At 53.1% G+C, this 26079-nt stretch overlaps 1 protein-coding gene across 15 annotated transcripts in view; it reads left to right on the top strand.

Annotated features, from left to right (window-relative positions):
• The window catches only part of Nfasc (neurofascin), a 163730-nt gene that overhangs the window by 116749 nt on the left and 20902 nt on the right, over positions 1-26079 (top strand). For 5 of the 15 annotated variants that reach the window (XM_070041714.1, XM_070041709.1, XM_070041705.1 and 2 more), the window contains 16 exons: positions 2567-2710; positions 3255-3366; positions 3681-3847; positions 4269-4416; positions 5507-5631; positions 6467-6511; positions 7710-7811; positions 8052-8249; positions 9176-9246; positions 10441-10663; positions 12392-12507; positions 14859-15063; positions 16399-16521; positions 17636-17809; positions 19956-19970; positions 25047-25280. In XM_070041714.1, the coding sequence (XP_069897815.1) occupies positions 2567-2710; positions 3255-3366; positions 3681-3847; positions 4269-4416; positions 5507-5631; positions 6467-6511; positions 7710-7811; positions 8052-8249; positions 9176-9246; positions 10441-10663; positions 12392-12507; positions 14859-15063; positions 16399-16521; positions 17636-17809; positions 19956-19970; positions 25047-25280 (2202 nt within the window). The remainder of the gene's footprint in view (positions 1-2566; positions 2711-3254; positions 3367-3680; positions 3848-4268; positions 4417-5506; positions 5632-6466; positions 6512-7709; positions 7812-8051; positions 8250-9175; positions 9247-10440; positions 10664-12391; positions 12508-14858; positions 15064-16398; positions 16522-17635; positions 17810-19955; positions 19971-25046; positions 25281-26079) is intronic. The other 10 variants (XM_070041716.1, XM_070041711.1, XM_070041712.1 and 7 more) reach the window with 7 other exon arrangements.

Below are 26079 nucleotides of genomic sequence, written 5' to 3'. Positions count from 1 at the left end.
GAGATCTGAGGATCACCATTCAAAGCCAGCCTAGGCAAGGAAGTCTGTGAGATTCTTTATCTCCAGTAAACCACTAGAAAATGGAAAGTGGAGCTGTGGCTCAAATGGTAGGGCACTAGCCTTGAGCTGAAAAGCTGAGGGACAGCACCCAGGCCAGTGTTCAAGCCCCACTACCTACAAAAAAATAAAGAGAGATTATGGTTGGACATGAGAAATAACTTCCCCAGAGGGACACAGTTAGGTGCAGTTAATGTGTAGGCACAGACTTCAGGAAATTTTGGTCCTGTCCAAATGGATTGAATAGAGGACTCCTAAGGCCCTAAGGTTGGTGGTCTTGGTCAAGTTTTTGTTTGTTTGTTTTTGTTGTCGGTCATAGAGCTTGAACTCTGGGTTTGGGCGCTGTCCCTGCGCTCTTCAGCCCAAGGCGAGCACTCTACCACTTGAGCCACAGCGCCACTTCCAGTTTTCTAGTAGTTTATTGCAGATAAGAGTCTCACAGACTTTCCTGCCCAGGCTGGCTTTGAACCATGATCCTCATATCTCAGCCTCCTGAGTAGCTAGGATTATAGTCATGAGCCACCAGTGCCTGACTTGGTCAAGTTTTTAAATCCCATTCTGTTTAGTTGTATTGCTTGTTTGATTGTCCAGCCATAGCCAAGAGCCTGTGGCTCACACCTGTAATCCTAGCTACTCAGAAGGTGAGACCTGAAGATCACAGTTGGAAGCTAGCCCAGATTTTTTAAGTCTGTGAGATAATTATCTCTAATTAGCCAGTCAAAAACTGCAAGTGGAGGTGTGGCTCAAATGATAGAGCACCAGCCTTGAACAAAAAAGCCAAGCAAGAACATGCGGCCCTGAATTCAAACCCCAGTACCAACAGGTGTGCACACACGCATCCAATCATTACTTTCTGGAGGAAATATAAACAGTAATATCAACCAAATGAGGGGGAAATGGTGATGGAGAAGTCCAAAGACAGCTTCAAGTCAGCATCTTATAGAAGCAAGTAGAGGGATGAGAAGACAGATGGCGGGGGAAGGTATACATGCACCTTCTTAGATGTTCATTGTGGGTCGGGAACTGTATTGGGCACTGTACCTTGTCAGCTCTTCCATCTCAAACACAGCAGGAGAGGACACACGCTCCAATGGGTAGTATTGTTCGAAATACTTCCCCCACACACACCCTGGTTTCTATGAAGCAGGGAAGCTAAAGTTGCCGAGACAGCAGCCACCTGCACCTGCCAGTATCTGCCAGTACGGAGCCTCTGGTTACACAGTGACTCTTACTACTACGTCATGCCAGAGAGGTGGACCCAGCCTGCCCACTGCCATTGTCTGTTCTTCTAGATTCTGGGGGTCAATGGCGCTTCCAGCCCTGTTCTAGATGCAGCCTGGGGCTGGCAGCAAAGCTCTGGCCCTGGGAAGGTCACCTTTTACCATCTCCAGGGAGCATCAAGAGGAAGCGACTGGCAGGAAAGTTGACTTTTGAAACCTTTCCGGCAAGGAGGTGTTCAAGGTGCTGGCACTGCCTTCCTCTGTGCATTTTTGCTGAGTGGGCATGATAAGGATTCTGACTGCATTTTCATTTACCTGCTGTTGACTGCCCAGGTCTGGGCTCTGACTCATGGTCAGTGGTCTGGTGCCCTCAGGGCCAGACTCCTGCTTTCCCCTTCACCCACTCTTCTTGGAGGCCTGAGGATCCTGACTGAGCTCATGACTTCTCTGCCAGTCACAATGTACGCTTTAGCCCAGAAATCCCCAGTGGGTGAAGATGAGGAAAGTGGGCATTCTTTATGCTTCTAGAGAAAAAAAACAATTTCTATATTTTATAGCTCATTATCATTCTCGTATTGTCCCTCCAAGTGGGGGAGAGGTGGGAGTGATGTTACAGATGAAAGAAGTCAGGTCCAGAAAGATAACTGATTTGCCCTGGGTGGCCAACGGATGTGAGGACGGAACCAAGACTCCCCAGATACACCCCATCCTCTGCTCTCTGTACCCCAAATCCAGCAGTTCTGGAGAGCTGTGAGTGGAAATGACCTCTCTGTGTGAGGCGATACCTGGGGATTTGGGGAGCAGGACGAGGCGGCAGCTGGCATTGGCTTGCGGGGTGAATGCTGCATGTGTGGAGAAGGCTCTGCTCTGGCCGTGGTGTATTGCATTATCCTTCTCAAGGCACGCTCAGAGTCATGTCTGTAATGATGCTGATAACAGTCAGTACTGTGGGGCCTTCTGCCAGTCACATGGACAAAGACTCAGGTTACCTTCACCAAACCTCCATGAGAGGGAGGTTATTCTGTCCTATGTAGCTCAGGAAACAAGTGAGGTTAGATTCTTGTTTCCAGCGCTGGTATCCTCAAGCTCAGCTGCCCACTTGTTATTTGGATTGAGCAGGGACTCAGACTTCCCCCAGGAAGACCAAGGTCACGTGACTCAGAACTGCTGGGTCCAGGAGCCAGGCCTCTGATCCTCACCCAGCACCCAGGGCATATTTCAGAGTCCAGCCAGCACCCATCACTCTGCCCAGTTCTCATGAGGAGCATCTCCTTCTTTCTTATACATAGCGGCACCACCCAACCCAAACCGCGAGGTGGCCGGCGACACCATCATCTTCAGGGATACACAGATCAGCAGCAGGGCCGTGTACCAGTGCAACACCTCCAATGAGCATGGCTACCTGCTGGCCAACGCCTTCGTCAGTGTGCTGGGTGAGTGCACCCTCACCACCATGTCCCCTCTGCTCATCCACGGCAAGCCTCCCTGGGGCGTGCTCTTTCTCTTCTGGCATTCAGCTAGACCAGGCAGGGTAAGAGAGTGGCAGGAGAGGGAGATGGAATGTAGAGACTGAAGGTTTGTGGGAAGGGTGGAGATCTAGAGCTGCACAGAGCCAGAGGAGTAGAGTTAATTCCAGAAGAGAGTTCTAAGTCTCAGTCCCTCCTCCCCTGAGGGGAGGGGGGCAGATATTCTCTCTTGAGTATGTCCAGCTTGACTCTGCAGGTGTTTCTTGGGTCTTGGACAGGAAATGGTTCTGGGTACAAGGGAGAAGGTGTGGGCTACCAGATGCCTATGAGCTTATTGAATCATTTGGGGGAAAGCCTTGCAGAAGGAGGTACATGGTAGGCACCTAGTCCATAAAAGTCTTCTAGAAGGAAGGCAGGTGCATGGGAGGTATCCAGCGCTTGGAAAGCAGCTGTTAGGAAAAGAGGGAAGAATCGGACTCCACGCCTGAAGTTAGGTCTCTGGGAATTTCAGATGTGCCACCTCGGATGCTGTCACCCCGGAACCAGCTCATTAGGGTGATTCTTTATAACCGGACTCGTCTGGACTGCCCATTCTTCGGATCCCCCATCCCCACACTCCGATGGTAAGTCCCAGGAGACCAGGTCCCCGTCATCAGGGGTCATCTGTCTCAGCTTCTGGTTCCCACGTGGTCCATAAGAGTCATCTAGCAACATTTCCAGTCTGATCTTTTGATGGAACCCTTTTATTTTACAAATGAGAAAATCCAGACGTAGAGAAGGTCTGAGAGTTTTTAGGGCCCCCTAGTGGTGGGAGGCCTAGCCTGGGGCTCCTTCCAGTGCTCTTCTCCCCCAGTGTGTGTCTCATCTTGGTGGGTTACTGCCCTCTCCTTTGGGTGGTCCTTTCTCAGTCTGCTGTGTTCTGCTGCTCTGTTGTGAGGTTTAAGAATGGGCAAGGAAGCAACCTGGATGGTGGCAACTACCACGTCTATGAGAATGGCAGTCTGGAAATTAAGATGATCCGCAAAGAGGACCAGGGCATCTATACCTGTGTCGCCACCAACATCCTGGGCAAAGCTGAAAACCAGGTCCGCCTGGAGGTCAAGGGTAAGGGAGCCATGCTCACAATTATCTGTCAAGAGGACCCATGCCCCATCCATGCCCCCCCCCACACACACACCTGATGTTGGATGCATATCCCCCTGGGGCTACCAGCTGAACCAGGCCAGGGAACACCAAGGCAGCATCTTAACCAGCCTGGTCCAAAGAGTGTAAGGAAGGGAACCTGCTGTCCACCCAGCTCCCCAACACCAAGTCAGAGGCACACTGTGTACTCCTAAGCAATAAGGAGAGAGTTTGGAGGAGGCGAGTAATTTACCCACAGGGGATCATCCCTCTATTCTTACACCTGCATTCTATGTCTGCTGCTTTTCTTGGCTGGCCCAAGGCCTCGGGAATGTCACACTGTGTTGCCATGAGAGGATGGTGGGCAGAGGACAAATGATTAGCTCTTCTGTACTTTCCACAGACCCCACGAGGATCTTCCGGATGCCTGAGGACCAGGTTGCCAAAAGGGGGACCACGGTGCAGCTGGAATGCCGGGTGAAACATGACCCCTCCCTGAAGCTCACGGTCTCCTGGCTGAAGGACGATGAGCCTCTCTATATTGGAAACAGGTCTCTGTTCTCTCTTCATACTCCAGGTGCTGGTTTGAAGGGTGTTTACTCTTGTGCTTAGTGCCCTGCATGTTAACCACAGAGCTACTGAGGAGGAGCGATGGCCTTAACAACTCCCTGTTCCCAGAGGCTACATCTCCATCCTCTTCTTCTCCTGGCTGCTCTATTCTTCACCTCCTTTCTCTCCCCCTTTTCCCTCTTTCCCACTCCTTCTCACTTTTCTTTTGTCCCCTCCCTGCTCTTTACCTTCCTCTTCTACTGCCTCCCAGGCCGCCATCCTTGCAACCTTGCTGGTAATGCTTCTGTTCTCCAGTAGAGGGCGGGGTTGCCTAGCCACCACACCCACTGCAGAGCCTACTGGTTCCCCACCCTCGATGCTCCTGGATGCTTTCACTCGAGCCCCCCCCTTCCCATGCCTCTATCCCCCAAGTTCTGAGGTCACTGGGGTAGGGATAGGACTCAGGTGCTGCTGGTGTTTGCGAGTCCCCTGGGTTTCCTAATGTGCAGCCAGAGTTGAGAACTGCTGACCCCAGCCTCCCTCATCTACTGTCTAGAGTGCAGGTGGTGCTGGGGTGGTGCTAGCCATTTCCTGTGATGTTTCCTGGCTTTCTACCAGCTGCACCCTCATTAGTGGTGACAGCTTTACAGTCCTAGACTGCTGTAGGACGCCTTCTCCCTCTGGGGAAGACAGTTCAGAGGATCCCAGGAGCTGATCTCCCGAGGGCACGGGAAGAGACACGTGTGGGCTAAGGATAGACAAGGCAATGTAGGAAAGAGGACAATACTCGTCAGGAGTCTTAACAGTGCCCTAAATTGGGAGAAATGCACAGCACCAGAAAGTCCAAGGGATGGGTACAGGGTAAAGTGTGAGTGCCACTTGAGCTCTGCTCACTTGGCCTTCCTCTGAATTAGGTTCAGCAAGTGTTCCTGGTAACCATGGAGAGGCCTTACCCCTTATCTGCATGGCTTCTCCATCCTGTAGACCCTGCAGCCTGACCCAACTGCTTCCCTCTGCCTTCCCATCTACCCACCAAGGGGAGAAAGCAGTACTCCACCCTGCCCTCCTGTCAACCCATGCTCTGCCTTGCAGGATGAAGAAGGAAGATGACTCCCTGACCATCTTTGGCGTGGCAGAGCGGGACCAAGGAAGTTACACATGTGTTGCTAGCACTGAGCTAGACCAAGACCTGGCCAAGGCCCACCTGACTGTGCTAGGTAACTGCCTTCACCCAGACTGGCACCAGCACCTTTCTTGTCCCCACTCCCTAGCAGTCAGAGCGGTCATGGGCCCTGGGTAGTTCCTAGGGTGGTGCTAGCAGTCAATACTTATAGGTGCAGGAGTCTCTCACCTCTAGATCTCAGGGTTAGGAGCTGCCACTCTTGGAACAAGGACAGTTTGAGGTTACAGTTTCCTAACTGGGAACCACTGATTCCCCCACCAAATCCCAGCTGAACTGAAAGGGAAGGGAGAAAGTGGAGGGGGAGGTGGGGCTTCTGTGCTTGGCCCTCTTGACCTCCCTTCTAGCTAACTCCATATCACTGTCAACTAAAACAACCTAGCCATAAAGCTGGGCCCCTGGTTTGTATTTGTGCTTACCTTTCCATGCTGCTCCTGGTTTGGATAGCATTTCTGTGTTCTATACAGGAGCAAGGTGGTGTTGTCTCTTCTTGTCCTCTGTCCAGGCTGGGCAGTAAATGCTAAGCCATCCAGATCTGGGGGAAAGGTGTCTCTCCCTCCAGAAAGCAGACCCCTTGCTGTCCCACATCACCCCTGTCTTCTGCATAAGTGTTGGCATATTTTTGCCGCTCAGGGTACACTTGCTAGTTGTGATAGACACAGACACTTTAGTATTACTGGGATTGGAGGAGGGAAATAGGCTCCGCCCATGGCTATGGAGGAATCACAGATGGCCTCTGGGAGGGTGGGAGGCTGGCCTAGAAGGGAGGGTGCAGCCATGCCTGGAGCACTCCAGCCACCGATTCCCATGCTTCCAGAAGACCTTTAACACCTCTAACCTGCTAACCTGGATAACCCATCTTACCTTTGCAGCTGATCAGGCCACTCCAACTAACCGTCTGGCTGCTCTGCCCAAAGGTAATTCCTACTAATCAGGGGCCCTGGCCAGTGCCCTCTCTGGGCACTCGGGGTTGGACTCTCACAGAGGCAGATGCTTTAGGAAAGACCTGCATTCTGCGGGCTCCTGGCAGTCCTCCATCTGCCCCGCCACACGTGACCCCTCGGTGCCCTCATCCACTTGTCCTCTGAGCAGTACCACAGTCCTGCTCTGGGCTGTTCCTGCAAGCTAAACCTAGAAGTCTTTGGCTTCCAAGTTTCACCCTTCTCTTACCTCTACCACATTCACCTCCCCTTAGGGTGTCCTGGTCTCCCCCACCTCGGCCTCAAAAGTGTCACAAAAGCCTGCTCCCCTCAGACCATCTGCAGGCCCATCACTTTGCAAAACGCCTGTATCTGCTACTGGATATCCATTACAATCTGCGTGCATGTGCGTGTGTGTGCAAATGAAGGCTGTCATGACTCAGACTCTAAGCCCTTCCAGTAACCAGCCAAGATATGGAAATAGCTGGTTCAGGGAGCCAAGACGGGAACAAAATGTTGTCCCACCCCCGCTCCCAACACTAGTAGGTGGCTGATAGCTCTCTCCCCAGACCAGGATGGCACTTAGGAAAATAACCTCAGGGAGATCAGAGCCCCTGATCTGATCAGGGTGCTGCCCTCACTCCTGAGTGGAGGCCTGCTGCCCCTCAGCCATCTCTGAAACTCATATACTAAGTGTCCTTCACCTCCCTGGCCTGGGATTCTTTGTGTCCACCCCATTTTCCTGACCCGAGTGTCCTCCTCAACACTGCACTCCCCTCCTGGGCTCTGGTCCCCTCTGAGTTCCAGACACAGCAGAGAATAAGTGTCATGAGGAAGTGAGATAAAGTCCTACACACTCTCAGCTTGTCTAAATGTGAGTGGTGGTCTTGTAGAAAAAAAAACAGCCTTTTCCAGATGTGCGTCCTGCAGAAACAGGATGGGTGGGGTCCGGTTTTCTGCATGTCCAATGCAATCCTCTTTATTTCCTGGCTCCACATTCTTTGATATTCTTAGGGGTGGGACAGAATTTGGGGTCTCTTTTTGTTCTTTCTTGGCCCTGGTGGCGGGAGGATCTGTGCTAGCCTGGGATTGAACTCTCCTGGTCATGGAGACCTGCCTGGGGCTGTGGCCACCACAAGGAGAGACTGTCTCTAACTCTCCAGTCCTGTGTGGCGCCTTCTCCCTCTGTTGCCAGGACGGCCAGACCGACCCCGGGACCTGGAGCTCACCGACTTGGCTGAGAGGAGTGTGAGGCTGACCTGGATCCCAGGGGATGATAACAACAGCCCCATCACAGGTCAGCTCACGGCCCTGGGCGTCAAAGCCAGAAAACACGGCTGGTGATGGTGTGGGACCCAGGGCCTTTCCTGGCGTCTGCTCCCCGTCGGCCCTACTTGATGTGAGCAGAGAGGCCTTGGCTCCCTTCTGTGTGCTGGGAAGAGTGTTCCGTGTGCCACTGTCCCCAGGGAGAATGGAAGGATGAACAGAAGCCAAGAAGGTTGCTATCCCAGGTTCAGCTCTGTCCTTGCCCTTGCAGACTACGTCGTCCAATTTGAAGAGGACCAGTTCCAGCCGGGTGTCTGGCATGACCATTCCAAGTTCCCAGGCAGTGTCAACTCAGCCGTCCTCCAGCTATCCCCATACGTCAACTATCAGTTCCGGGTCATTGCTGTCAACGAGGTGGGGAGCAGTCACCCCAGCCTCCCATCTGAGCGCTACCGCACCAGTGGAGCACGTGAGTCCTTGAGCCCCCCTAAAAAAGCCTGGAACCAGGAGCCTGAGTTCAAATGAGCTCACCCAGTTCCTAGCTCACTTCTCCAAAGCTCGGTTTCCTCATCTGTGAAATAGCAACAACACCTGTCTCTCTGGGATGTTAGGAGGCCTCTGTCAGGTGCTTGCATGACAGCTGGTAGGTTGTAAGCACACAGCAGATACTGTCAGGTATGGTGCTTGAACTCAGGGCCTGGGTGCTGTCCCCAAGCTCTTTTTGCTCTACCACTTTGAGGCACAGCTCCATTCTGATTTTCTGGTGGTTAATTGGAGATCAGAATCTCATGGACTTTCCTGCCCAGGATGGCTTTGAACCACGATCCTCAGATCTCAGCCTCCTGAGTAGCTAGGATTATAGGTGTGAGACACCAGTGCCCAGCATTAACTTCATTTTTATTATTAATGGTTGCTTAGTTACCTCTTTAAAGGGGGAGAGCTATGGTTAAGATGTACAGCAGAATTATATAATCTGATATTATTTCAGATTCCTTTTCTTAACTTACTTGGGTAGTATTTAAATAATTATACCAGCTCATAGAGGATGGAAATACTCCCCCAAAACCTTAAATGCCAGAGATAAACCCTACATGGTATGAAACATATTTAGTGGATGATCCCTGAAGGAGAAAATCTGCCTTGATTGGCTTATTGGCCACCTATAGTGTGGAAGGCCTTATGATAAATGCTGTCTGGCAAGGGATTAAAATTTAAAAGAAATTAGCTCTGCATTGGGGGGATTTTCTTTTCATTAGAGAGGCATATCACGCACACAGGAGATTCTGGTATATACAGAAGCTGAGAAAAGCCAGAGCATAGAAGGGCCCAATTAGGTGGGAGGAAGGGTTGCTTACCAGGTCCTGGACTTGAGCTTTGTTTGTGTTTGGATTCCAGCCCCTGAGTCCAATCCTGGTGATGTGAAGGGAGAAGGGACCAGAAAGAACAACATGGAGATCACATGGACGGTAGGAGTCAGCCATTAATGGGTCTGCTCACCTGGCAGCGGGCACCAGGGAGCCTCTCTCTCTCTTCCCCTACACTGTGTGCTTTTGACCATCAAGCTGGTTTTGGTGGTCATTTTTCTTAGAGTGAAGGTCATCTGTGTGTTGAACATCCTTGAACCAATCAGGCAAAGTGTCTAGGAACAGGGTTGCAGAGCGGAGACAGGAAAAAATAGTGACCCCAGCTTAGCAAAATCAGAAAGAATGCTGACAAAATAAAAAGGACTTCCTTTGAAGAAGTGACTCCGGTTAAACTCCAGGAATGATCTGGATGGAACACTAGCACAAGCTTTGGTGTGTGCTGGGGAACTCATCCCAGGAGCATCTGGGGTGTGTTCAACGGAGGCCCTTCCTTTAGTTAAAGATTATACTAAGCTCCTCCCAGGTCAGGATTGGTTCACTGGCCATATTTTCCTAATCCCAATTGGCATATGTGGTCCCCAACTCCTTCTAAGTCTAAGGCATGCAGAAATGGTTACTGAACCCAGCATCTCTGAGCTGCCACCATAAAGAATGAATGCAGAGGACACGGTGATTTGCACCGTGTGGTTATCCCTATTGCTCCAAGGATGGTCTCCAGTAACCCGCCAAACAGAGCCACAGCTCTGGGCTGAGCGCAACCACTCTGCCCTGCAGGCTCCAGGTACCCGATTCCCGACCAGGTCCTTAGAGAATAAAGAGACACATGCCACCTAGAGCTCTGATCTGTTGGAAAGGACAAGATTTGGGGAAACGGAAGTCAGTTCCGAAAGCTTGAGTTCATCAGTAGGAGGCAAGCTGTGGTTAGACCTAACCCCCAGCCCTTTTGGACTCTGGAGAAGACAGAATTATCTGTCTTGTTTCCCCCATGCTCCTCTAGCAAAGGGCTCTGTTGACAGTTGCCTGCCATTTCCTGAGCACTGAGATACATGTACTGGCTCTCAGAGTCAGGTGACTGCGTCTCAGGTTAAGCTTCTGTCAGGAAATCCACACACTGCAGAGTTCCCCAGACTCAGGGCTCTTAGATACATGATGGAGGGGATGGACTCTTCCTACGCTGCAAGGCCAGTATTAGGAAACCCAGGCAGGGTGCTTGGCACAGGGTGGGCTATGGTGGCGCCTCATCGATACCCTCTCCACCCTGCCTGTCTGCCTGTCTGTGTGTCTCTGCCTACCCAGCCCATGAATGCCACCTCCGCCTTTGGCCCCAACCTACGCTACATCGTCAAGTGGCGGCGGAGGGAGACTCGAGACACGTGGAACAATGTCACTGTGTGGGGCTCCCGCTACGTGGTGGGACAGACACCTGTCTACGTGCCCTATGAGATCCGGGTCCAGGCAGAAAACGACTTTGGGAAGGGCCCGGAGCCTGACACTGTCATCGGGTACTCGGGAGAAGATTGTGAGTACCTGTCCACTTTCCCCTCCCCAGCAGCACCTTCACCACCAGGCTACTGTCACAGGCCAGAAACTTGGAGGTGGTCTGTGGTGGTGGTGGGATTGGGGGGGGTGCGCCCCTGGCTCCTAGGAAGGCCAGCTACCTTGTAGAGTGAACTAGAGCACACCGCACTTGGTAGCACACCTGGAAATGCTATCACCTGAACCAGTTAGGAGCACCACACATCACCACTTGGCTCAGTATACCCACTTCACAGATGCAAAATCCAAGGCCCTATAGAGATAGCTCTTGCAGGATTGTGTAACAACAAATGTAAAGCTTGAAACAAAGGCCAGGTCTCTGGAACCCCATCCAGATTGCTTTCATGCCAAACCATACCAGCACCAAGAAAGACTTCAGGACCACCATGCCAAAGATCGATAGTCAGATGGTCCAAGAAGCGAGGCCCAGACTAGGCTTCCTCCGCAGGCAAGGAAAGAGGTGATTTGAGGCACCAGACCAGAATGTTCCAGGCCAGGCCAGCACTCCCAGGACTGCTTTCCACCTCCTTGAGCATAGAAAGAAAAGTTCTTTGGAGGCTGGCACTGGGCAAGTCAAGATTTCCAACATAGCTGCAGAAGCGTGTGCCTGGCGGCCCAGAGGCTGGCGACCTCTGTGCCCGGCACATCAGCCCCACAGGCTCTTGAGCAACACAGAGGATCAGTGGAGGTCCTCCCCACCCCCCAGGTGCCCTTTGTGTCCGTGTTAATCCAAGACCGGATGGTGAGTGGATGGGGTAAGCAAAAGGAGGAGAGAGAGCCTTGAGGAGGAGTAGGCTCAGGGGAGGCTGTGGTCCCTTAGTGAGGTGGGAAGAAGTGAGCATTGGGCCCTAGAGGTGGTTGTGAGTGGGACCTCGCCGGATGGGGGAAGGTCAGGACAGAGCCTCTGGCTGTGACGTCCTGGACCCCACCCACAATTCCTACTATATCTGCTTACCTGTGCTCTGCTGTATTGGCGGGAATGGGCAGCCTGTATTCTGCAGCACAGTAGAGATGTAAGGAGAGGACAAGGGTCATCCAGAGGGCGGAATTGCCCTTCCCTTCCCAGGGAGCACAGGGACTCCCTTTCTAGATGAAGTTAGGCATTCCCCATCTGTGGGCAGTGCTTCCCACTGGCAGAAAGCATGTGCATTCAAAAGGAACTGCCCATAATGTGCAGACTGTGTTAGAGGACAGACTCAAGGTGCATGAACCTCCTCAAGGGCTAGCAACACCAGGGGGCCTCTCTGAGCCTTGAGGTGCAGGGCACAGCTGAGCCCTTTGCGGACTTGCCTCGGGGCCTTGGCCTTGGGCACAAGAGTGAATGCCACCAGCCTGTAGCCCAGCAGATGAAGTTAGCAGCCTTCCTTGCCCCCTCCCTGGGTGCTCATGTGGGTGCTCCCTATTGGTACCAACCACTGAAGGCTTGAGAACAAGGCAGACAGAACAGGCTTGCGGTCACAGGGAGGTAGAGATGAGAGCAGATGAGCCCCCTAGATGTGCGGGCAGAGCCCCTCTCACCTGAACTGCCATCTTTTCGTCCCCTACTCCTCCAAGGATGGTTTTGTAGAGGAGACACAGTCCCTGCCCTCCTTGGGTACCTGGTGTCCACGGAGGGAGTGTACAGGCTGGCAGAGGACAAGTCAGAGGGGACCTTCAAGTGTAAGGTCCAGCCTTGCCTGTATAACCTGCTCTCTGTCCCAACGTATTACAGATCCCAGGGCTGCGCCCACCGAAGTTAAAATCCGAGTCATGAACAGCACAGCCATCAGCCTTCAGTGGAACCGGGTCTACTCCGACACGGTCCAGGGCCAACTCAGAGAGTACCGAGTGAGGAAGCCGCCTCCCACCCCTAACTACCCAGCTTGCTAACCGGGGCCCAGGGGCAGCGGATGCCAGCATAGGGGGCTTGGAAGGGGTCATAGGAACATTCATTGGATCCAAAGTTGATTCAAGATGATATCTAAGATGAACTGTTCAAAAACACACCCCAAATATGTATGTGTATATACAGCCATAGCTCCTTTAACCAGGGGTGTGTGGCCTAAGAAATGAGTCGCCAGGCAATTTTACCATTGTTTGAACATCATAGATTCCTCACACAGACTTAGTACACAGAATCACTTGGCATGGCCTCCTTGTGTAATCAAGAGATGTGGAAGGGGCTGGGTATGGTGGCACACACCTCTAATCCCAGCTACTTGGAAAGCAGAAGGAGTAGGATTATGGTCCAACAGCTGGCCAGGGGCGGGAGTCCTGGCTCAAGTGGAAGGCAAGGCCCTGAGTTGAAGTCCAGCATCATCAAAAGAAGGAAAAAAAAAAACAAGAGAAGCAGAAAGCACAGGTTGTGTGAGGCCGTTGAGCAGAACACCATGGCATTGTACAATGTCTAAAAAGTACAACATAATGACAGTGAGGACAGCATAGTGAACACATGAACCAGTGATGCTTGTTTCTTATCGCCAGGTGTTATGCAGGTGCATGATTGTATTTCTGTACATTTACACGGCTGGCCATGCTGTAGGGGTGTGTTTACCACAAGCCTGTCTGTAAGGTGGGGAGGCAGCCATGACATCACTAGGTCCTAGGCTCCTGTCCTCAATGTGGTCCTGCAAGAGCACATCCCCAGCCCAGATGAGCCTTGCAGATGTGTAGAAGGGCTCAGCCTGTGCGGTGGGTTGAGTTGATCTCGCACGCACATGTGTGTGTCCTACGTGTGAGGGTGGACTTCCATGGATCTTCCTGTGCGGTGTTAAGGCACTATGCCTGTTTCCCAAGTGGCTCTTGGACACCGCCCCCCCCACCTGGTTTTGGAGAGCCACACTACCAAGCCAAGCCACCAAATGGGTGCAAGCACCCGCCCTGTCATCACAGCCAACTCCTCGGCACACAGATTGCCAGGGCCTGGGCTTCTCCTAGTACTATCTGATAGGAGCTGTTTCTGCCCAGGCATCTGTCCTCAGAGGCTGGGTAGAGAAGGAGAAGGGAGAGAAAGCCTTGAGTTCATGAGACTCCCCCTCAAGTCAGCCCCATTACAACGTCAGCTGGGAGGTGAGAGCAGCTGTAACGGGAGGTTCCCGCTGCTTCTGTGACCTCAGAGGGCACCAAGAGTTGGCTCATAAAGTCGCCTAGTGGTCCACACCTATAATCCAGCCCTCCCAACAGAGGCTGAGGCAGGAGGATATTGAGTTTAAGGCCAGTATGGACTACATAGTGATTTTGAAGCCAGCCTGGGCTACAGAATAAGCCCCTGTCTCAATTAACCAATAGATTTGGCTGATGGACAGTTGGGGACAGAGAGCGGGGTCAGCCTCTTGTTGGCAAGTAGGGAAGAGCGAGGTGCCGAGCACACTCCTCCCATGGGCTCCTCCCCGGCTGTTCACGTGTGCCCTTAGTCTACACACCTGGAGATTTTTCTGGCTAAAAGCGCCCCTTAAGCCTGGACTCTTTTCCTATGGACAGCCTGGTGGCACTGCTGCCATGGGCTGACCTGGAGCTTCTTACCCACCACTAATCCAACCCTCGCTGCACCCTGTGACATGGCTGCACTCCATGGCCCTCCTGTTCCACCCCAGCCCTGCCTCCACGCAGCTCTGCCCCCACCCCACTGACCTGGACAGCCTTCCCCATGTGCCTGCTCATCTCTACAAGTCTCCAGCAATATGAAAAGAAACCAATTGACTTCAAAGGATTCGATCGACCCTTTCTCACATTGAGACTTGTAACCTGCTGCTTGTCAACACCTGCCCACCTCCATTAAACCATACTAATCCAGCTCAAGGTGATATGGTCTCGGAGCACAGAGTGCAGCTCTCCCTGCAGGAACCCCTGGCTCCTATTTGGGGATCTGGCACAGACTCCCCGAGTCCTGTTCCCCAGCTTGGACCTCGGTCTCACGGTGGGCCAGCTCAGTTGGAAATGTGGCCAATCACCCATTTCCAAAGAGGAGACGTGGCTCAGGAAGCCAGTGAAACAACAGCCAACTCCTTGTTCCACATAAATTCCTATGCACTAGTGGCTCTTGGATGGAAGGGTTGCTTCCTTGCCTCTCCAGCCCCAGGTGGGACTGAGGAGACTGAGACTTAGAGCCTGCAAGCAAAGGAAGACCCATTACTACTTCCACCACTAACCACTAACCCTGCCTGCCGTCCCGCACTCACCTGCCTGCCTCTGTCCCGAAGGCCTACTACTGGAGAGAGAGCAGCTTGCTGAAGAACCTGTGGGTATCTCAGAAGAGACAGCAAGCCAGCTTCTCCAGTGACCGCAACCGAGGCGTGGTGTCCCGCCTCTTCCCCTATAGTAACTACAAGCTGGAGATGGTTGTGGTCAATGGGAGAGGTGATGGGCCTCGCAGCGAAACCAAGGAGTTCACCACTCCGGAAGGAGGTAGGTCTGACCTGCAGCTCTTTGGGGTGGACAGGATGAGGGTAGCAATGCACTGGAAGGCCCAGAGAGGCTCCGGCGATGCTCAGCATGGATGGCGCAAGGTGACATCTGCATGGCCTCAAGACGTTGACACAAGAGCCAGGCACCGGTGGCTCACACCTATAATCCTAGCTACTCAGGAGGCTGAGATCTGAGGATTGCCATTCAAAGCCAGCCGGGGCAGGAAAGTCTATGAGATGCTTATCTCCAGTAAACCACCAGAAAAGCAGTGGCACTATGGCTCAAGTGGTAGTGCGCTTGCCTTGAGCTGAAGAGCTGAGGGACAGCGCCCAGGCCCAGAGTTCAAGCCCCACAACCAACAACAACAACAACAAAAAAGAAGTTGACAGACTTCTGCAGACAGCCTGCAGGCCGAACAGCTCCACCCTCACACCAAGCAGCCATCGCCAAGGCAACCTGCCCAGATGGGAGGTTTGTATGAGAGACCAAGGGCAGCCTATGAATCCAGCTGCCTGGAAGACTTGTTGGCCCATGGCCTTCATCAGCCTCTCCACAGCCTCAGGACGCACTGGTGAAGGGGCACCCTGTGCATGTAGAGTCTGCAGAGGGATGCAGGTGCCCCCTCTCCCTCCTGCACACTGTGGCTTTCTCAATGCTGACTCCAGACATCTGTGAAGAACCTGTGCTCCATGTTCTCCAGGCCTCCTTTTTATCCACTTCACATTGGCCTTGCCTTCTGTTTCTCTCCCTTCCTCCTTAACTCCTATTTCCCCATTCTTCTCTCCTTTGTTTTTCTCTTATTTTCTCTGTCTTTCTTCCCTAAATGTTTTAATTGAAAACATGGTATTATAAAGGTGATGTGCAGAGGGGCTACAGTTAAACTTAAGTCAGGTAAAGAGTACATTTCTTTTTGCAAAGTGTCACCCTCTTATGTTTTCTTTATGCCCATCTTTGTTTCCCCTTAGCTGGTTTTCCTTGACTTTCACCCCTAAATTAGTGTCCTTGGCTCAGAAGCCTGGGCCTGTTCCGGGACCCAGTGGCAAGACCTTATCTGGGAATTGGGCTATAACCAACTCATGATTGGTTCTCTTCCCAGGACTGGCTCTGGAAATGGCTCTGCCTGGTTTGCAGGGTTATCTGCAGGATTGTAGTCCTAACGTGTGCCAAGTACAGGGTAGAGTTTGGGCTGTGCCCACTGCCCTCATGTTTCTGGTTGAGCAGCTGTCTGGCATGGGGGTTGCGCAAGACCAATGTCTTCATGCTTGTGCATTGTTTCTTGTGTTCTCCTCATCCTCCCTGCCTCCCTCCTCCCCTGCTCTCTCCTCCTTCCCCAAGTACCCAGTGCCCCCAGGCGTTTCCGAGTCCGGCAGCCCAACCTGGAGACAATCAACCTGGAGTGGGACCACCCGGAGCACCCCAATGGGATCCTGACAGGCTACATCCTCAAATACGTGGCCTGTACGTCCTGCCTTCACACTCACTGAGTAATCTGGTGGGGGGAGAGGGGAATCAGATCCCATTCTGGCGGTCCCCACTTTTCCTATGAGGGTTGGGAACGTCTGGTCCCCTGGGCTTATAAAATGGAGAAGTCATTTGGTACGTGACAAGACAGACACATGTGTTTCATCCGCTGCCTGAGCCCCATCTGCCTGTATGAATAATTTTTGTATGGCCAATGAATGCTTCCAATATCCAAATAGCCCAAGGCAGAAAAGACATTCCTCACCCTCTAAGGAATTGAGAGAAAGTCTGAGGGTGCAGAGGGCTTTGTGGAAGAATGGAGAGGCCAAAAAAGGTCTCTCAGAGGGTGACAGAAGGCAGGCGAGGAAAATCGCTGCGCTCCCTATAGAGCCCCGTCTTGGGTGACAGCTGGGACAAAAGAGAATTCTGGTTTAATGACTCTAGGGGATGTCGTTAACTCCGGCATCTACATGTCCTCATCCAATGGCATTTCCATCTGAGGAGCAGACAGTGCATTCTCAGGCATCCACAGACACCTTACGAAGGTGACATTTGATATAAGATGGCCGTGCCTGGAGCAGCCGAGAAATGTGGAGTGACTCAGATCAGGGGCATGTATCCAGAGAGCATCGCCACTCAGGGGCTGGAGCCATTACACTTGAAAATCTTTAAGCCTTCCAGTGTGGGCCATGCTGTACCTCATTGGGAAACTCAGGGCTCCAGATCTTGTTAATGATGTCACTAGCACATATACTGTTCTGGAAAGGCTCTGGACCAGTATCTCACAAAGGAGGCAGTTATCAGAGAAGAACTCAAGAGCATCATCCCTGCTGAAGTGTTCAGGAATCTTAAACTAAATCTATCAGAATCAGCTATATGCAGTAAGCTAGAGATATACTGGGTGGGGTAAAGAACTGACCTAGGGATATAATCCAAGAGCAGGAAGGGATTTTTGCCCAGTGTTCTGCCTTTGACCCATCCCTTGGACAGCACCAGCCAGGGGCCACTGGTTTCCTTTCCAGAGATCGGGAGAGAGGGGTCCTTGCAGCTGCCAGCCTTGTAATCCATCACAGGACTCCAAAACTCCCACTCACTGCCTTTCTCCCTGCAGTTAACGGAACCAAAGTGGGAAAGCAGATGGTGGAGAACTTTTCTCCCAATCAGACCAAGTTCTCGATGCAGAGGGCAGACCCTGTGTCCCGCTACCGCTTTACCCTCAGCGCCAGGACGCAGGTGGGCTCTGGGGAAGCCGTCACAGAGGAGTCTCCAGCACCTCCAAATGAAGGTAGGTCCGTGACAGTGGGGTGAAAGACCCCACCCAATTCAGATACCTAGAGAAACATACCGAGGGCGGGGCCTCAAGTCCCTGGTAAGAGACAAATGGCTGCTGGAAAAGTCAGATGTCCTTAGATACAGTCAGACCTTAATTTGCTCAGCACTGTAACACCAACCATCTTTTCTTCCAGTAGAGAAATAAGGAAGAAAGCATGAGTTGGAAATAAATGTGCTAATGAACTCCAAAGAAACTGTTTGCTATTGAAGGAGGCAGGACTATTAACTGAGAGAGCACAAGAGGACTCTTGTCTTCTGAGGGGCAAAGCTAAAAGGGGAAAGGGTCTGATTGCCCAGATCAAGAGTAGAGCAGAGAATGTGGTTCGTCCTTGCAGCCTGACTTGGGTGTTTTCAAGCTGTGGAGAAAAGGGGAAACTTGTCATCAGCCCTTTGCCAAGCCAACCTCAAGGGACCTGGCATGTCCCCCACCAGAGCTGCACCTGCCTCAGGTCTCCACTAGAGGGCACTTCAGGCTCGCCGGCGCGTGCTGGCTGGAGGATTGCGCCCTAGGAATGCAAGTCTGACAGATGCCTGTGAAAAGACATGGACCCTCCTGCCACTCTAAATGTATAGTGATCTATGCCACAGCCATTTCTGGAGTCCTCAGTGTGTTGAGACAGAGATTGCCAGGAACAAGAGTCACAAAAGTAGTAGGAAGTTCATGTGATCTAGGGACAACCACCAGAATATGTGATTGTATGCTTAGCATGGACAAAGGGAATGAAGGCCAGGCAGAGGAGGAGATGCCAAGCTATCATGTCGAATACTTTCTCCAGAAGGCAGAGTTCCCATAGCCTGGCCCTAACCTGGATGGGGCTCCTGGATGGGCTCCCAAGCAGGGCTCCTGAGCACCTCTCTATCCAGAGGGGCAACCTTCCTCCCTCTGGGGCTGCTGCCACTGTGACCCCAGCCCAGGTTCCCTGTGCAGCTTCTTCAGCACTCCTGCATTTCTTTCTGCTCAGACCCTAGGCAGACCCATGAGGGTCTAAGCAAAAGCAGAGGGCTGGCCATTCTGCCTGTGTCCCTCAGCTCTTGTGAGAAGTGAGTCACACAACAAGCTCCCATTCCTGGTGTCCTATTCCAACCCCTGGGCACTCAGAAAGTTTATTAGCGCTGCAGGACTTTAGGTAAGTGACTGCTGGAGCCTGTTACCAGAGACCGAGCCCTGTCTCAATAGCTTTGTGTGGAGATAGAAATACAGGGTGCCTCTTCCCCACCCAACCCAGACGCCAGACAAAGCCCCATTATCCAGCTCCAATGACAACTGCTCAGAGACTTCTGCAGCCCCAGGGCACAAGAGAACAGAGACTTTTTCTTCTTAACTTTGGAGTTTGTGGGAAATTCATGGATCCGCACCCCAGGGTTCTCAGTGTGCACTTGGGTTCTTCATTTCATAAAGTACAAGTAGGGAAGATGGGAGCAGCAGAAATCAGGGGCTTCAGGGTTTCAGAGTTTGCTATTTGCAAGCTGTAGATGGGGAGGGGGTGGGGGAGACCACTGAACACACACACACACACACACACACACACACACACACACACACACACACACACACACACACACACACACACACACACACACACACACACACCACAGATGCCTTCTTCTCTTCCTCAACACTAGCGTTTTTCCAATGAAGACACTGGCACTATCCTTTTGACCAGGGTAGGTGTTTTCCTGCCCCGCCCACACCTTCCACCCTCAATTCCTGCATCTTAGAGGGTCACACAACACAGCCAGAGCAGAACATACCCTTGAAAAAAGTGCCAGGGACCTAGTATCCAGGCCCAATTGCCCTTACTGCCACCTCCTAGGTGAGGAAGGGATTAGAAGGAGAGTGTGTTCACAGGTCTCCAAACCCCATGTGGGAAGGTAGGACCCTGTCTAATTCTGGGTGGAGGGGGGCTGACTGTGACCCCAGAATGCCAGTTGACATGCTCAGGGTGGCAGCCAGAGCTTAGCCACACAGTCAAGGTGAGCCCAACTTCCTCCACCTGCGTGTCCTGTGGTTTCACCTGTGCTCTGTTTTCTCTTCCCTGTCTCATCCTCTCCCCTCCCTCTCTCTCTCTCTCTGGCCATCTTGGGTGCTGTGTCTGAAGCTACTCCAACCGCAGGTACTGTACCAGCAGCAGAGGTAATGGGCATAGCATGGGGCTAAGCAGGTGCCGCCCAGCCCAGCCTGGGTGGAGCAGGAGTAAAAGGCTCAGGCCAAATGCATGCTTCAGACTCACCCTTTCAGTGATGGGAAAGCCAGACTTTCAAGAAAGGTGTGCGTGGCGCATGGACCCGAGAGGGGCAAGCATGCCCCACCCCCCCTTCATTTAATGATTGCCCCCACTGAAAAGGAGGATGGCTTAGAAAGGGTGCTACACGTAGGCTCCCAGCCCCTCCTTGGAATGGCCGTTTTCTTTGATGCTGAGTGATTAATTCCCTTGTCTGGGCACAGAGATGGCCCTGGAAGGCATGCCGAAGCCGGGACAGCTGGCTCCTGGCACCTGGTCAGGCCACCATCCCTTGAAAGGGTGAGCATGCTGTGCATGCCGGCCCTGCATGCTGCATGGGGGCTTGGCACCGAGTCTGCCAGCGACCACGGGCTCTAGTCAGTGAGAATAAATGAGCGAGTGAGTCCTTGAGTAGGGCCAGGGGCTCCAGGACCTGGAGTCTCAGTGCGCACCATGGGATGATGGTCCCCTCACCCCTCCAAGAAGGAGCTGCTCGGAGTCATTAGTGTTGAGAACGCCCTCCACTTTTGAGGCCTGGAGGTAGCGCTGTGGCAGGAGCCAGCAGCTGGGCAGGCAGCTGTGACATAGTCCTTAAGTCTGCATGCCATGGGTTTGAGGGCCATCCAAGGGCTTTTCGCCACACAAGTCCTGTCCCTGAGTTAGGGATTCTAGGCAGGGGTGCCACGATCTCTCCTCTCTGAGTTGCCCCAGCTGGGAGCTGTGGATGAGGCCCTGCAGGGGCACAAAGCCTGTAGACAAGGGCTCTCCAGGGACCCTGCCAGGAAGCTCCAGGGAGCGGAGAGACCCGAGAGCCAGGCAGAGACGGAGGCTTGGCTTTGGAAGTAGGATACCACCTTGCCCGATTTGGTTTCCTCCCACCTCCGCTCCTTTATCTCCCCACCCCCTTTCTGGGTTGATTCTATTTCTGTTGCATACACCCTGCTTCCTTCAATCCGCCTATGTTTTGCCAGCCGCCTCTGTGGGTGCTTCCCTCCCCCAGCCATCTGCCCCATGGTCACTCACGAGGCCAGCCAGGCCAGCACCTCCCCCTAGGTCTGAAGCCCCCTCTGCTAGCATGTGACACACAGAGATGGTCTTAGGTCTGGGTACCAGGGAGAGAGCAATCCTTGCCACACTTCCTGGGTTGGTTCAAGTTTATAGATGAGTCTCTTTTGCAACCAAGACAGCAGGCAGCCTAAAGGGAGAGAGGCGGGGCCAGCCCGAGAAGAGTCAGGGCAAAGCTCATTGGTCAAGTTCATTGTCCCCTCCCCCATCCTGGCACCCTGGGCCCCAAGACAGGTGGGTCCAGCGGTAGGGAGGCTGCCTTGTGGAGTGGGCATCTGTGCCCATCTATGCTGCCCTCTTGTGAGTGGCAGTCACAAAGGGAATGAGAAATGTCATTCCAGACACCCCACGTCCTACTTCCATTTAGCAAGATCCAACTTCTCGTGGTATGTGCAAGGAACTCGGGGGTCTGCCCATCCATCAAGCGTGTCTCCCAGGTTCTGGCTTCCATGTGACTCGGTGGCAAGGGGCAGGTTGCACTTTTTTTTGTAAATGAGATATGCCAGTAATATCAGCTGTCCCCATCACATTCATAAGCACCTTCTGCACGGGCAGTGGGTGCCAAAGCTGGGACGCTCAGGTTCTACATTTCTGACGTGGGCCGGGCACCCAGCCCACCACTCTCCCTTCTCATCCTCCCAAACCTGGGCGCCTTTCCCCGCAACCCATCTCCTCCCATCTCTCTCCCCCACTGAAGACTGTATCCACAGTCTGTCAGGATCACTGCCCATCTGCCCGACAATCTGTGGCTTGGCCATGGTGGTTCGCACGCCATGTGGGCGCTTTTGACCAAACATTACACCTTGGAATGTCTGGAAACTGCTCTCCTCATCTTCAATGTAGCTCAGATCTGCAAATGTTTGCTGCGTTTCTGATATGGGCTCAGCTCCGTGGCAGATTTGGGGGACAGAAAGTAAATGAGACATGTCATCTTCCCCAAACTAGTAGAAAAACCCTTGGCCCATGGAGTTGGTCTTGCCTCTGTTTTGTTTTTTCGGGGAGGGGGAGACCTTTGAATTTTCTAGACCCCTGCTCCCCTCTCTTGGTTGCCTGGTTGTGGTTTCCCCTAAACACTGACCAGGACTGTTTTCAAGCTCATTGTCCTGCTGTAGCTAGAAACAAAAAGCAGCCTGGGAACAAGCCTGCCTGGCGCATGCTTGCCTCTGCTATGAAGCCAGCCCCCTGTGGGGCTTCCTGCCCTCTGCCCTCTCCCCAGCTCAGCCCAGGACGGATGACTGGTTCTCCTTTGACCAGGCCACGGTGGATTTGTCCATGGAGAGCTTATCTCCTCCTACACCTGTCCCGCCTCTGGCAGCTCGCCTCCTGGCTACCATGCCTCCCTCCAGCCCTTCCTCCATGCCTCTGCCCTCTCTGAGGTAGCCCTGCCTAGCCCAATGACAACAGACACAGATTATGAGCGGGACAGCAGGTGCTTGATTTGCCAGCGGTGACCTCAGCTGGCGGAGGTAGAAATCTGATGGTGAGCAGAGGAAGCCACTAGGATGACAGCTTCTGCCTTCTCTCCCTCCCTGTGTCCTCTCACACTCTGCCACGGAGCAGGAGGGAAAGCAGCCAGGTTCCCAGCCCCAGAGAGAGTCGTTGCCTTCAGAGGGGGTGAGAGCACCCCCAAAGTCATTTCCCACTCATATCTCTGAGCGTTGTGCACAGTAAGGAACCTGCTCTAACTTGCTCAGTCTCTCTGTCCCTAGGATACTTGATAGATTGTTCAGGAAGCATGCTGGCCCTGAGGAAGTATGTGGTGTGGACCTGTGTCTTCTTCTATAAGGAAGGGCCACGTGAGAGTCTGTGTGGGTTCGAGGGTGACCGGCTTGGATTTGGGGGCCTGGAGAATCAATAACTAATGTATGTGAGGGAAGGGAAGCCAAAATCCCTGAATTCTACACGGGGGACAAATTGAGTTACAAGAGGGTGCTTCTGACGGTGCCGTTTACATAGTCCAGGAAAAGAGGCCTTGTGAGCATTTCGTCTCCAGAACGTGTTAGCATGTGCTCAGTACTCATGAGGTACTAACTGGGAGCTGGCCGGCCAGATGGACAAAATAGCCTCTCCAGGTCCCTTCCCTGTGTGGACATAGCCATGGCCGCCAGGGAACCAGGGCTGGGACGACCGTGGCATGGAGGGTCTCTGGCTTTTCTGTTTGTGTGGTTTGCCTTGGTGGGTCAAACAGGCTCGTCTTTCCTGCTGTATGTGCAGCTGAGCTGACACTCCAGGCCCGAGACCACCTTGAGCTGAGCTGAATACAGCCCTGCGAAAGGAATGAGAAGGGGAGACTATGCCCCCTCTTCCCATACCTTCCTCATGTCTGAGACCTGACCAGGGTGGATGGAGGTGGTCTGGGAAATATAGTGTTAGTGGTTTTGGACTTGCCTGAGAATCTATGAGCTGTAAGAGGCATTGTCAGCTGCTCGGTTACACCTCTGATCTTAGAAAGTACAGATGCTGCAGGGACCCCAGAAATAGTTCTTCCTTCTCTATGGGCGCTTCATAATACTGAAGACCCAGGGGATAAAAGGGCTTGTGTTAGCCAGGCTCTGATTGAATAGGCTTAGACTTAGGATCGTTGGTTCTCCCCCTTGAGAATAGTTCTCCCCAGCTGTCTGTAGGGATGACAGGGGCTGGGAACCTCTGGAGATCTGAGGGGAAGGGAGTTAGTAACCTGCTTGTGTCTAGGGTCTCTACCGGTGCACCACTGGCATAACACTAGGAATCTAGTCATGATCAGATCACAGGAGACAGAGCACAAAGAGGAGAGGCAGCTTTGCCTCTCTCTGATTTGAGCTGTCATCCTTATAGCCTCCTGCTCGGCTTTCATAAATACTGATGTGTAGATGAAGGACAGAGTGGCCCTTTGTTAGTGTTCCTCACACCCTCCTTTTTCATAGGAGGAGAGCTGTGAAAAGGTTGTCACACATCTAGACTAGGTTCCGGGGCTGGCTGATGTCAAAGAGCAGCCGTGGGTGGGAGGTGTGGGGTCTGAGAGGCAGCCCGGGTCTGAGCCATGCTGTGGCCCACAGGAGGATTTATGCAGAAAGGACACCCAGCATGGGGCACACCTGCAGCTGGAGTTCATGTCTCTCCTGTGGCTAGAGAGATGGTGTTGCCCTTTCCCAGGTTCTAATGTGACAAGAAGGACTTGGGAGGGGGTCTGAACCCCAAGAACAAGCAAGGCAGGAAGGAAAAGAAAAAGGAAGTGTGGATAGTAGTAATTGCAGGGAGAGTCACCACATGTGGCAAAGAAGGGAGAGAAGAAGAGAGGCAGACAGAAAGGAGACATAAGGAAAGGAAGCGGGGAGGCTGCAAGTAGTGGACAGGAAAGGCCAGCAGAAGACTGGGGGCTTACAAGATAGCTCGGAGTGGAGGCTGTGGTTGGTCTGGGTGTCTGAACTACAGCAGGAATGACAAAACATGATTTAGGAGTGAAGATGCGGACAGGCCACTCTGTGCCCAGATGCCTGCCCACCTCTTGAGACCAGGGTTCCAAAGCTGGACCCAGCTGGTGCTCTTTAGGCCTGTCTAGGTGGCATTTCCCTGAGCCCCGTGCTGGCGCTGGGGTCTGGGTGATTCGGTGTGCGTCCCCCTCTCCCCTCATGCTCATCCTTGCCTGGGTGCATGCCGGGGGCTTCAAGCCACACAGACCATGAGAAGAAAATGAAACGCGCCCTGGGCTTCATTCTCTTCCTGCCCCCATGGCTGTGTGTTCATTGGCTGTGATCCATCTGGGCCAGGCCATGATGCTTGGGGAAGCTTCTGATTTCTGAGCTCCATCTCTTCATTGGGCTGCCTGCCGTGCACCGGGCTGCCTGCTGGGGGTGGGGGGGCCACGTGTACAGGCCGGGTGCCCCCAAACCAACCAGACTCGGCTACTTTACATTTCCCTCTCAGCGCCTCCCACGTTACCCCCAACCACCGTGGGTGCCACGGGCATTCTGGGCAGCACTGACGCTACTGCCCTTGCTGCCACCAGTGAAGCAACAACGGTCCCCATCATCCCAACTGTGGCACCCACCACCACCACCACCACCACCGTGGCCACAACTACAACCACTGCAGCCACCACCACCACCACCACGGAGAGCCCTCCCACCACTACCACGGGAACTAAGATTCAGGAATCTGGTACTGCGCGCCGCCCCTCCTCACCCATCTCCCCAATTGTCTCAAGAGTCCAGCCCCCAGACTCCTCCAGCTGGGAGGCGGGCACTGGGATGGTGGTCCCCTGCCCCTCCCTTCCCTTTCCTAGCCAGACTCACACTTGACTGGACTCTTGGCCCATAGACTAAAGGCCTAGAGCCCCGACCCCTCACATCCTCTCACATCCTGCCTCAGTTTCCCTCAGCCTGACTCAGATCCCTGTACTCAACAGGTCAAACTCCCTGGATAGGAACTCCCAGCGTCCAGATGGCAAGGCTGCCACAATCATGTTGAGCAGTCGACTCAGGGCTGGGTATACCAGGGAGGAAAAGGAAAGGATCTGATGCCCCAAAACTGGCCTGAGAGAGCTTCTAGCTCCAATGTGTCCGCACCCAGCCCTGCAGGATGGAGGCCCAGGAGTGGAAAGTGTCTGGCAAATGGGCAGTGGCCACCACACCAAGCAGCAGTGTCTCAGGAAGCCCAGCCCCTTTCTTGGCCCCTTGCTTGCAAGAAACTCTTGGCATCTTTTCTTTTAGAAAGTCAGAGCTTTTGGGAATTAGTACTGCCAGAGTTGTTCCATCTGATGCCAGGACTAATCATTCCTGCATCTCGCTGCTGGGCCTGGGAGCCCTGCTCTTTAGACTTCTTAGTACTGAGTATCAAAGTTGCATTACCACACAGGGAAGGCTCTCAAGCTTTCTGAGTGCAAAGGTCAGATGCAAAAAGCAGCGGCTAGTAGGAAGCTCCCAGAACTCTCCTTGGGCAGTCATAAACTGACCCATAG

This window comes from Dipodomys merriami, unplaced genomic scaffold, assembly GCF_024711535.1.
Source record: "Dipodomys merriami isolate MVZ:Mamm:240054 unplaced genomic scaffold, mDipMer1.0.p SCAF_31, whole genome shotgun sequence".
Lineage (NCBI taxonomy): Eukaryota > Metazoa > Chordata > Mammalia > Rodentia > Heteromyidae > Dipodomys > Dipodomys merriami.
The sequence above is the reverse complement of the archived record's forward strand: the minus strand, read 5'-3'. Positions and strand labels throughout refer to the sequence as shown.